Source organism: Eublepharis macularius, chromosome 1 (assembly GCF_028583425.1).
Source record: "Eublepharis macularius isolate TG4126 chromosome 1, MPM_Emac_v1.0, whole genome shotgun sequence".
In the NCBI taxonomy this organism is placed as follows: Eukaryota; Metazoa; Chordata; class Lepidosauria; order Squamata; family Eublepharidae; genus Eublepharis; species Eublepharis macularius.
The window spans coordinates 125,804,861-125,816,898 of NC_072790.1; the positions used below are offsets into that span (position 1 = coordinate 125,804,861).

At 39.1% G+C, this 12,038-nt stretch overlaps 1 protein-coding gene across 4 annotated transcripts in view; it reads left to right on the plus strand.

The window, feature by feature from the left end:
* Positions 1–12,038, plus strand: part of ADGB (androglobin) — a 219,992-nt gene that overhangs the window by 198,056 nt on the left and 9,898 nt on the right. For 3 of the 4 annotated variants that reach the window (XM_055001570.1, XM_055001578.1, XM_055001587.1), the window contains one exon: positions 1,648–1,803. In XM_055001570.1, the coding sequence (XP_054857545.1) occupies positions 1,648–1,803 (156 nt within the window). Of the gene's footprint in view, positions 1–1,647; positions 1,804–12,038 lie in introns of those variants that run through there. The other variant, XM_055001596.1, reaches the window with a different exon arrangement.

Genomic DNA, 12,038 nt, shown 5'->3' on the forward strand with positions numbered 1-12,038 from the left:
GCAAGCTACAGGATCGTATGCTCTATTCTGCCTACTCATCTTCCTTTCTCATATTCATATTCCTCCTAGATTTATAGTTTATTTTATTTAGATATGTATACTCTGCTTCTCTCCCCAATTGGTATCCAAAACAGCTTACAGCATAATTCTTCCCTCTTCCATTTTAACCAGTAATCCTGTGAGATAGGTTGGGCTGAGAGAGAGTAATTGGCCCATGTTCATCTGTCCATGGCCATGGTTCGGCATTATATTGCTACATGTGCCCCAATTCTCCAAGCAGTAAGAATTTATAGGAGCTAGCACTTACCTAGGTTAGTTCCCTTTACAGGAGAAAGCATTGAAGACTTATAGTGGTTTTGTAATATTTTATTTACTTACAAATATACATAGCACAGCTGGAGGCAAAGAGGCACTTCTATGGGACAGCAAATCTCCATATTTATGCCACCAGACACACTTGAGGCAGCTCAAAACAATAAAACAAAACCAAGCCTACAGTAAAAACAATAAAAGCAAATCACAATAGTAAAAGCACAGTAATCTGGTCAATAATAATAATAAAGCATACCAATAAAAAAACTGATAATAGACAGCCAAGCACAGAAGCACATAAAAAGCAGAATAGTCTCCTCAGGCATGCCATTCCGCAAGGTGGGAGCTACCACAGAGAAAGCACGCGTAGATTTAGCCCAACTGTAGGGTGGTATCTGCAGAAGGCCCTGTTCAGATGCACAAAACTTCTGTGGCAGAACATAGGGAGAGAGGTGGTTTCACAGATATAAGAGGCCTAGGCCATGAAGGGCTTTATAATCATGGCCTTGAATTAAGCCCGGTAACTGATGGGTAGCCAATGGAGTGACTGCAGAATGGGAGTGATATGCATGCTCTATCTAGCTCCTGAAAGTAAACAAACTGCAGCATTTTATAGCAGCTGCAAGTTGACTTTGAGGGGAGACCTATGTAGAGTGAATTACAGTAGTCTAGTCTTGATCTTACCGTGGCTTGAATCCAGGTGCCCAGATCAGCCATATCAAGTTAGGGGGCATCTTCCAGAGTAGTCTAGGTTGAGAAAAGGCGTTTTTTGCTGCTGCATTTACTTTCTTCTCTAGCAGCAGTGCTGAACCCAATATAATCCCTAGGCTTTTCACTGAGTCAGCCAGGGTCAACTGAACCCCATCAAAGTTTGGAAGCACAGTGTTCTTAAAGATTTCTGATTTTCCAACCAGCATCACTTCCGTCTTGTCTGGGTTTAATTTCAATTGGTTTGCTTTCAGCCATTTGACAGCAGCTGTCAAGCAGCTACTCAGTACCGCTACTGTATCACCAGGGTTGCAAGATACAGAGCAGCAGAACACTAAAATCTGGCTAGCATTTTCTTTGTACAAGCACTAAAAAAGACAAGTTTGGATAGCAAGTCTAAGAACAATGTATGTTGTCTAATGAATTTTATGGAATGATTTACAAACTGCAGTATATGGCTATACAATACATTCAAGGATATCGCAGTCTGGTATTATCCTTTGGCATTCATAGGCAATAACAGTCTGCTGCAGTGCTTATCAATGATTGCTGTTATCAGTTTGAGAGGTAATGCATCTAAAGCAATATATGCTTTTCCGGTTATATTCTTGAGTTCTTAATTTTTAGCAATCTGATCCAAACAAGCCCAACTGGATCTTGCGTTTTGTCATTGAACAAAATGAAGCAGAATCACTGGATGTAAAAAGAGACACTGAGAGAGCTGATGAGATCAAAGCTATGAAACAAGCATGGGAAGCTGCAGAACCGGGGAGAGCTGTCAAGGTAACCAAGCCATTTCCTATTATACATATATTTAAAATAAAGTTCTGAGGGCTGGTAGGGACAGACTTGTGGAAGAGGCATACAAAAAAATCAACCCCTTAAGGAGGCCTGATTATTAAAAAAAAAACAACAAGTCATCTGGATGTTTTTTACAAATTCGTGTTTAGAATTCACCTCTCCCTATAAATAAAAAAACATAAACTGCTGTTTTTGGCAGATGTACCTTTCATTTCCTCTTCCAAAAAAAGCCATTTGTTTCTGATTTTTTGACAGAGAGAAGGGGCTTCCATGAATTTCAGCTCATATTTCTTATGATAATGTTAAAGCAATAGCCAAATAATTATCTTTTTAAGGACAGTAGTAACTTTAATGAAGATGCAGATTAAGAGAAATAGGGTGTATTTGAGGTTTTTAACACTACCGGCCCTTAGAAAAGAACTGATAGCACTAATGTTGATGGCAGCCAAACTTCTGTTGGCACAAATGTGGAAATCAAATAAAATACCAACAGTAACATAGTGGATGCATAACATTTGGGACATGATAGCCATGGACAAAATATCAGAGCAAATAATAACAAATAACAACTCAGCCTTCCAATCAAGCTTCATGGAAAGGTGGTTCCCATACTTCGACTACATCTCAAACTATGCAACTACAGACACTGCTTTGCCCAAAAAATACTTAAGACTTTGTATTCTGTTAACCTTTGTAATGCATATACTTTCCTTCACAAGACTGTTGTTATTAATTTGTTTTTTATTTTTCTTAAGGTTGATTGTTAAATGTTGAAATTGTTTTCTATGTTAAAAATGAAAAAGTTAAAAATAAAAAGTAAAAAAAAGAGAAACCGGTTCAAAAATGGCCTTTTCCTCCCTCTTCACAACAAGGCTTTCAAATGTGGCAAACAATCTTTCATTGACTCAAGGAAACACTTCACTTTAAGTTTGTCAAAAGGTTATCTGATCATTCTGTTAAGTACCTGTGAAAACCCATCATCAGAGTAGTCAGGCAGTTGGATATTGTAAATAGAAGAGACAGGGTGGAACAGTCACACAGTTACTAAGATAAGGTAGAACTCATGTTTTTGTAATGTGTAATCAGACCCCCTGCAGCAAATAAGTTGCATCAAAACTGAGGAATGCTGCTGAGCTGGATGAAGAGATATTTTAGATAAGTATTAGAAGAGGGGGAAATGATACTAAAATGAGGTGAATAGTTTAATCTTAATACTAGCTTTTCTGTAAGCCTTAATAATCGGCTCTCATTTGCTTTTTGAAATATTTTGGTTCATTGTATTCATTTTTTTTTAGTTTACCAGAAACTGTTTTTGTTGTTCTACTGCTAGCCATTGAACATTGCTTAGCTGCATAATCTGAGGAGGAAATATTGGTTTTTGTTTCTTCTGAGCACTGCGGCTGAATGTTGTGACATGAATCAGTCATCCACATGTGTGCTTTAATTCAGTGACTCATCATTCAGCTGTCAGGAAAGATTTTATCACATACTAGTATAATTAATCTACTCAGCCCAACATCTACAGTTTACGATATGTTATATGTTGCTGTTCGTGTACAACAGTTATAGGCTACATGGATTCTAAATATATTATTAGCTGTGTCATCACACTAAGGAACAGCATGTCTAATTTGGCTATCTTCATGAGAGTTGTAGCCCCTTTTCAACAGCTTATATGCAAATGTTAGCTGTATTGGCATAGAAGACTCTCTGGTGACTAAAACACTATTAGAATGATGCATAAATTGTACTACAGAGTCATTCCTTCTTTCTCATGCTATACCCCTCCGATGCTTCATATTGTGCCAGTGTTAGAGCTCTGTGCCTTGGTTCATGATGTTGCTATCTTACTAGGGATAGGTAGATCTGCTGTTATAGATAGAAGAGTCCCCCAGTCAAAGTGTGAAATGATAAAAACCAGTTAAAGAAACTAATCTTTGACTCAAAATCATACCAGCCATCAGGAAGAAGATAACAAGATGCTATAGAATGACTCATAGGATGGCTCAGACTGCCTGTTCTGTGCAGTTGGCCTTTTTTTCTCCCAGCTCCACATTTGCAGCAAAAATTCTGATTCCCTGTTGGTAGCTTCTGCTGCTTCTTCTGCTTCTGCTTCTGCTTCTTCTTCCTCTTCCTCTTCAGCTCTTACATCATATAGGGTGCTAAGCTTTTTTGCTTCTGCAAGCCTTTCACAAGTAGTCTTGTGAGGCAGTTTGGCAAGGGAGTTATCAGGGAAGTACAATAAAAACTGAACCACTTCTGCAATGGATTGCATCAGCATGGCTGGTGAGAGAGTTGAAGCAGTGGCATGCAAAGTCTGTGGCATGTTCATATTCTTACCTGATGGTAACAGCAATTACACTTGTAGCAAGTGTAAGTTGGTAGCCCTACTGGAGGAGAAGATCAAGGGATTTGAGGCACGCTTTTCCATACTCCATTTTATAAGGGAAGGTGAAGAGTTCATGGACAGAACACATGAAGCACTCTTCAGAGGGCAACAGGAGGAGAAGGGAAAGCTATCTCAGCATATAGAGGAGCATCCAATATAGGAGGCAGGTGCGTGGAAGAATGTAACGCACAAGAGCAGGAAAATCAGGAGATATTCTGAGCCTGTGATGCTAATCAGTTGGTTCCAGGATCTCCCCATAGATATTGATTCTGGACCGCTGGATCAAGGGCTACTCCCCCAACCTCCTTGAAGCTCAAAAGAAATTTCTTGGGCCCCCATGGATGAGAGGATTCGAGCTTCTGTTCCCCAATATAGGAGAAGCGTATACTGGTAATTGGGGATTCCCTACTGAGAGGGGTAGAGGGTAGAATGTGTCGACTGAACTCGAGAAGTATGCTGTCTACCAGGTGCATGCATCCAGGATGTGACAGAAAGAGTAGGAAGAATCATTAAGCCCACAGATTATTATATTTTCTTGCTGATCCATGTTGGAAGAAATGATACTGCCCGGCACAGCCCAGAATACATTAAAAGAGACTATGTGGCGACTTCCTGTTTGGGATCCATGGAGGTCTAACGCAGCTCCACTTGCGGAGCTGACCGGACTGCCGTTTTAACCGGCCGGCGGGGTGAAAATAGCCCGCGGCCGACTGCTCTCAGGCGGGGAGCAGGCAAAGAACGCTCAAGACCCTAGGGTGAGCTAGATCTCGGACGAGGGGGGGCTCTACACAACGAGTCTCCCCCCGATCCTTGAGGTCCCACCTTGCGACGGGTCGGCTATAATCTCTGCGGCAGTTTTGGGGCCAATTCGGCTGGCATAAGACCTACATACCCAAGCATCGATTGGGGGAAGAAGCTGAGAGGAGAACTTAAAATCGAAACAGCGATTACAACCCGAGAAAAGTGAAGAGAAGGTAAAGATCATTATCTTCTGAGACGGGACAGATTGATAAAAACAGAGAGAGAAAAAAGTAGATTTTTAAACTGCAACAGACTAGTGAAAAGGAGGGGAAGACTCGGCAGGAATCGAATTTAAAAAGAGACTAAGTTTAAAGAAGTTATTAAAGAAATGGGACTATTGTTTTGAATACCTGTGGCTTTGGAGCTGTGAGAAAAAGACACCATCGCGAGATCTGCTGTGGGAAGACGGGAGACAGGAAGTGCGTAATAACAATAGAGTGGCTGGAGAGAAGCGGCCCTTGCTGGAGGGCAGGAAGTAGGGAATCGCCATTTTTGAAAGGGGAAGGGTCGCGGCTTCAGCGGAAGAGGAAGTAGGCCATCTTGGATTACAAAATCATAGAGAAACCATAGAGAAAAGACGCCCGACATTTTGGACTCTTTAAAACTTAATTTCTATAAGAAGACCGGGACATTTAAAATAGAAAAACGTTAAATTTTACGCCACGGAGTTAAGGAAGAGAGCGGATTCGTGGGAGCGAGCTAAAGCAAGCCCCACGATGTCAAAAAAAAGAGTGGCAATCGGCAATAGAAAACCTGGATAAAAACCTGGACAAAAAACTTTTAGATATGATTAAAGAACTTAAGGACACGAAATTGGAGCTGATAAAAGAGGTTAAAGAGGTTACACAGACAGTAAAATCGGAGCTGTCAGAAGTGAAAAAAGGTATGGAAACAATACGAAGTGAATTACAAGGAACGCAGCAGAGAGTTAAAACAGTAGAAGACGCGATGGAGAATTTAGCAGACACGCAACAAACAGAGATGAGATTGGTGAAGGGGAGAATGTCAGTTGCAGAAACTAAACATATGGAGAAGCAGCTACGTTTTCGTGGCTTGCCAGAAGTGGAAGGAAAGTCAGCGCAAGAACAGATGACTGAGGTGTTGGCTGAGTACCTGGGGAAGGAGGAGGAGGAAGTTGTGGCTATCCTAGATGTGGCATACCGTGTGAATTCGAGAATAGCAACCCAGAGGAAACTACCAAGAGATGTGATTGTGCAGTTTACAACACGAAATATGAAAGAGAGGATTGTGACAAAACAGTTTCAAGATCCATTGGAGATTGATGGCAAGACGATTATTATAATGAAGGAACTGCCCAGATCAGTGTTACTGGACCGGAAAAAATATAAAGTGCTAATTCAGATTTTGAAGGACATGAAAATCAGGTACAGATGGGAGTTACCGGAAGGAGTGTCCTTTGAGTTTGGAGGGGCCAAAAAACGCATCAGATCTGAGCGAGAGATGGAGCGATTTATTAAGGACAATGAAAAAGACTTACCAACAAGATCATGAGTATGGAGTGTAAAGTATTATCTTGGAATGTAAATGGACTAAACTCACCGAATAAGAGGAAAAATACTTTTCACTGGCTACTAAAACAAAAATGTGACATTGTTTGTTTGCAAGAGACCCATATTAGAAAGCAGGATGTAAAATATTTAAAATCTGGAAAATTGGGCAAAGAATATGTAGCGGCCTCCAACAAGAAAAAAAGAGGAGTGGTGTTGTACATAAAAGAGGAGCTACAGCCAAAATTTGTTATGAGAGATGTGGAAGCTAGATTTGTAGCAGTGGAATGTATTTGGAATTTAAAGAGAGTGTTGGTAGTCGGACTTTATGCACCTAACGGTGCAAAAGAAAGCTTCTTTGAGGATTTAAGGAAGCATTTAGACGATCTTGCATACGACCAGATAATTCTTGCTGGAGACTTCAATGGAGTGACAGACTTGGAACTAGACAAAAAGACTACAACGGCACAAAAGAAAAGAGGACTATTACCAAAGCTTTTTTTTGAGTTGATTCAACAAGAGACTCTTGAAGATGTATGGAGGAGAGAATATCCTAAAAGCAGACAGTTTACTTTTTATTCTGCAAGGCATTCTACATTATCAAGAATTGATATGATCTGGGCCTCAAAAGACTTAGCATTATGGACTAAGGAGGTAGAAATAATGCCTATGGTAGGCTCAGATCACAACCCAATTATGTGGAAATTTGGAAAAAAGAGAAAAAGGAAAGCATGGAGAATAAATGAGGACTTGTTACAGGAAAGAGAGAATATGGAAATACTGAGAAGAGAGACAAAGTTTTTTATACAATACAACGTGAATAAAGAAGTACCAACCAATAAAGTTTGGGATGCTTACAAGGCGGTTGTAAGGGGCATACTAATGGACTTAAATGGTAGAGCAAGAAAGAAGAAAGAGGAGAAAAGACAAGAGATTGAGGAGAAAATAAAAGCCAAAGAAATACAGCTAAAAAAGAGACCAGGGAAAAAGAAGGTATACCAGGAAATTAAAATACTTCAAGAACAGCTAACAGCAATGAGCAATAAAGAATTGGAGTGGAATCTCAAAAGACTGAATCAAAAAGCGTTTGAGGGTGCTAATAAACCTGGGAAGTACCTGGCATGGCAATTGAAGAAGAAAAGGGAAAAGAAGATAATAAATAAAATTTGCGAAGATAACAAAACGTATTTGGAGCAGGCTACCATTAGTAGAGCCTTTTATAAATTTTACGCTAAGCTGTATAATAAAAAAGAAGTAAACAAAGAATCAATAGCGTCATATTTGGAGAAAACCAAACTTCCAGAAATCTCGGAAGCTTGGAGAAATAAGTTGAATAGTGAAGTAACTGACGAGGAAATAAGTAAGGCAATACAATCTGCAAATCTAGGAAAGGCGCCAGGGCCAGATGGACTTACGGCTAAATTCTATAAGACAATGGCTAATGAACTGGCACCATTCCTAAAAGAGGTGATGAATGGGGTTTTAAGGGATCAAAGGATTCCAGAAACTTGGAGTGAAGCGAATATATCATTGATCCCAAAAGAGGGCCAAGACCTGACTAATGTGAAAAATTATAGACCTATATCGCTACTCAACAATGACTACAAAATTTTTGCGAAGATATTGGCGGAGAGATTGAAGGGGTGGCTCTCGGAAGTCATAGAGGAGGAACAAGCAGGCTTTTTGCCAGACAGACAAATAAGAGACAACTTAAGGACAGTGATCAATGCTATTGAATATTATGACAAGCGTTGTGACAAAGAGGTTGGTTTCTTCTTTGTTGACGCTGAAAAAGCGTTTGACAATTTAAACTGGGACTTTATGTTTGCCACTATGGAAAAGCTACAATTGGGAGAAAGATTCATCAGAGCAATTAAGGAAATTTATAGAGACCAGACTGCAGCAATTGTGGTGAATGATGAATTGACCAAGAAATTGACGATAAGTAAAGGAACAAGACAAGGTTGCCCGTTATCTCCATTGTTGTTCATTTTAGTATTGGAGATTCTGATGATACAAATACGTCAAGATGATGAAATTCGTGGAATAAAAATAAAGGACTATTCATACAAGATCAGAGCATTTGCGGATGACATAATGTTAATTGTAGAGGACCCATTGGAGAACATGCCAAGAGTGATAGATAAGATCAAGGAGTTTGGAGACTTGGCAGGTTTCTTCATTAACAAAAAGAAGTCAAAGATATTATGCAAAAATATGACTAAGCAGAAACAACAATTGTTAATGGAAACAACGGATTGTGAAGTAACAAGTAAAGTGAAATATTTGGGAGTCGAATTAACTGCAAAGAACATAGATCTATTCAAAAACAATTATGAAAAACTATGGACTCAGATAGAGAGAGACTTGATTAAATGGAATAGATTGAATTTGTCATGGTTGGGCAGGATTGCAGCAGTTAAGATGAATGTGTTACCAAGAGTAATGTTTTTGCTACAGACAATACCAATCATCAGAGACTCCAAACAATTTGAAAAATGGCAGAGGAAAATATCAGATTTTGTTTGGGCAGGCAAGAAGCCTCGAGTGAAAGTGAAAGTTTTACAAGATGCAAAGGAAAGAGGCGGAATGCAACTGCCCAATCTGAGACTTTATCATGATGCAATCTGCCTAGTTTGGTTGAAAGAATGGATGACATTAAAGAACAAGAAACTATTAGCCCTAGAGGGATATAAAAAAATATTTGGATGGCACGCATATTTATGGCATGACAAAGTAAAGGTCAACTCGATGTTCCTGCATCACTTTGTTCGGAGAAGTCTATACATAATCTGGAAGAAGTACAGAATTTATCTACAAGAAGGAACCCCTTTGTGGGTGGTTCCATATGAGGTGATAGACCCGAGAGCTGTTGATAATGAACAACAATGTTTAACGTATAAAGAAATAACTAAAACTGAAGCATCCAAACTTAGAATAAAGACACAAGAGGAACTATCACCTAACTACGATTGGTTCCAGTATAGACAGATCAGAGACTTATATAATTCGGACTCTGTAAAGGGAGGTATACGAATAGAGAATTCGGAACTAGAGCAGACCCTTCTTAAAGAAGATAAGAAAAGAATATCCAAGGTATACCAAGTACTGTTGAAGTGGTATACCGAGGATGAGATAGTTAAAACACAAATGGTGAAATGGGCTATAAACTTTAATAAAGAAATAACAATGGAGGCATGGGAACACTTGTGGAAAACTACAATGAAGACAACGACATGTATTAATATCAAAGAGAACATTTATAAAATGATCTATCGTTGGTACATGACACCAAAGAAGATTGCGCTAGGGAATTTGAATACTTCTAATAAATGCTGGAAATGTAAGAAGCATGAGGGCTCCCTCTATCATATGTGGTGGTCGTGTGAGGTAGCCAGGCAGTACTGGGGGGAAATAATAAGAGAAATGAGTGAAATTTTACAATTTCAAATTAATAAGAACCCAGAACTCCTGCTACTGAACTTGGGAATGGAGGGAATTCCAGCCCAACACAGGACGTTGATATTTTATATGACAGCAGCAGCTAGACTTTTGTATGCGCAAAAATGGAAAGTACAAGAAGTGCCAACTATTGAAGATTGGACTTACAAATTGCTGTATATGGCTGAAATGGACAAGATGACAAGAAAACTGAGAGATCTGGACTCAGGGCAGTTCAACACAGACTGGGAGAAGCTGAAACAATACCTGGAGAAGAAATGGGAGGTGGGAGGAAAACTGTGGCAGTTTGAGAACTACTGAAGTATTGAAGTAGAGGGGGGAGACTTTACCGGGGGGAGAAGAGATAAATGTGAATTAATAAGCAGTCAGATTAATAGATTGACATATATATAGATATATATAGGTTAACAAACAGAACATAGAGAAAATAATTAATTATAAGGACTAAATATAAGGAGCGATTAACTAACAATATTTTCTTTTTTTTCTGACAAGTTTTGTACCAAACTGAATGTCTGAAGATATAGATGGGTCAAATTGATTGACTACGTGAGGAGAGATATATAGAACTATTAAAAAAAAAAAAGATAGAATGAGTAATATATATAGAGAATAAGTCAAATTGTTTGATATAAACGAATGTATGATCTATATGGTTTATGATATATAGAAATACCTGAAATTGAAAAATTGGGATAAATTGTTTATCTAAGATGGAAACAAAGGCTTACAGTTTGGGCATATAATGTTAAAAATAGTTAAGGATGTACTGCTTAGAATAATGGAGAATATATATTTGTTTTAGATAGAGGAAGCTAATAAAAGTAAGGGAAAGGGGACAAAGGGTTGGAAAGCTGTTGGAAGTCAACAAAAAGGGGGGGGGAAAGGGAGGGGGTTAGAGATGAAAAAATTGGGGAAAATTGAATGTAAATGTGGAAATAATGGATTCTAACCCAATAAAAATTTTTCAAAAAAAAAAAAAAGAGAGAGACTATGTGGCTCTGGGTAAAAAGGCGGTAACCTGGGAGCACAGATTGTGTTTTCATCAGTTTTTCCTGTCGAAGACCATGGGAAGGCTGTGAGAAGGCTGAAGGGATGATGTCATCAGGAAAGATTTGGATTTTTAGACCATGGCTTATGCTTTTGAGGTGAAGCTCTTCTATCGAGAGATGGTTTGCACCTCACAAGGATAAGAAAAAATGTATTTGGAAAAAGCCTTGCAAACCTGATAAGGAAGGCTTTAAACTAAATCATATGGGGGAGAGAGACAAAAATTCAAAGCCTATAACTGGAGATGAGAACACTAAAGATTTGCATGGGTGGCATATGCTAGGAAACATTAGCTTGCAGGTAAATACAGAAATGAAAACCTCAGGGCACATAACTCATGGATTTCAATGTCGCTACACTAATGCGCAGAGTATGGGAAACAAGCAGGAGGAACTTGAAGTCATAATACAGGAAAGGGACTATGACATAATAGGCATTACTGAAACTTAGTGGGATGACACTCACAATTGGAATACAAGGATTGAGGAATACACCTTGTTTGAAAAAGATAGACAAATGAGGAGTAGCAGCATTATATATAAAGGAGGTATATACTTGTGAGGAAATATGTGTATCTGAGCATGGAAGTTCAGTTGCGAGTCTCTGGGTAAAAATCAAAGGAGTAAGAAATAATAGCGATATTATGGTGGGGGTCTGCTATACACCACCAAGCGAGGCAGAGGATTTGGATAAGACATTCCTAGAACAAGTTACAGAGTTCTCAAAGGGATGGGACACAGTGATCATTGGAGATTTTAATTACACAGATATCTGTTGGAAGTCTAACTCTGCTAAACATGAAAGGCCAAATAAATTCCTGACTTGTCTTGCTGACAACATTTTTCAGAAAGTGGAGAGGGAAACAGAAGGGGATCTGCTATCCTGGACTTGATTCTCACCAACAGGGAAGAACTAGTTGATGAGGTAAAAGTAGTGGGCACCCAGGGCAGTAGGGACCATGTAATTTTGGAATTTACAGCCTTGCGGAAGGGAAAAGCTGTACGTAG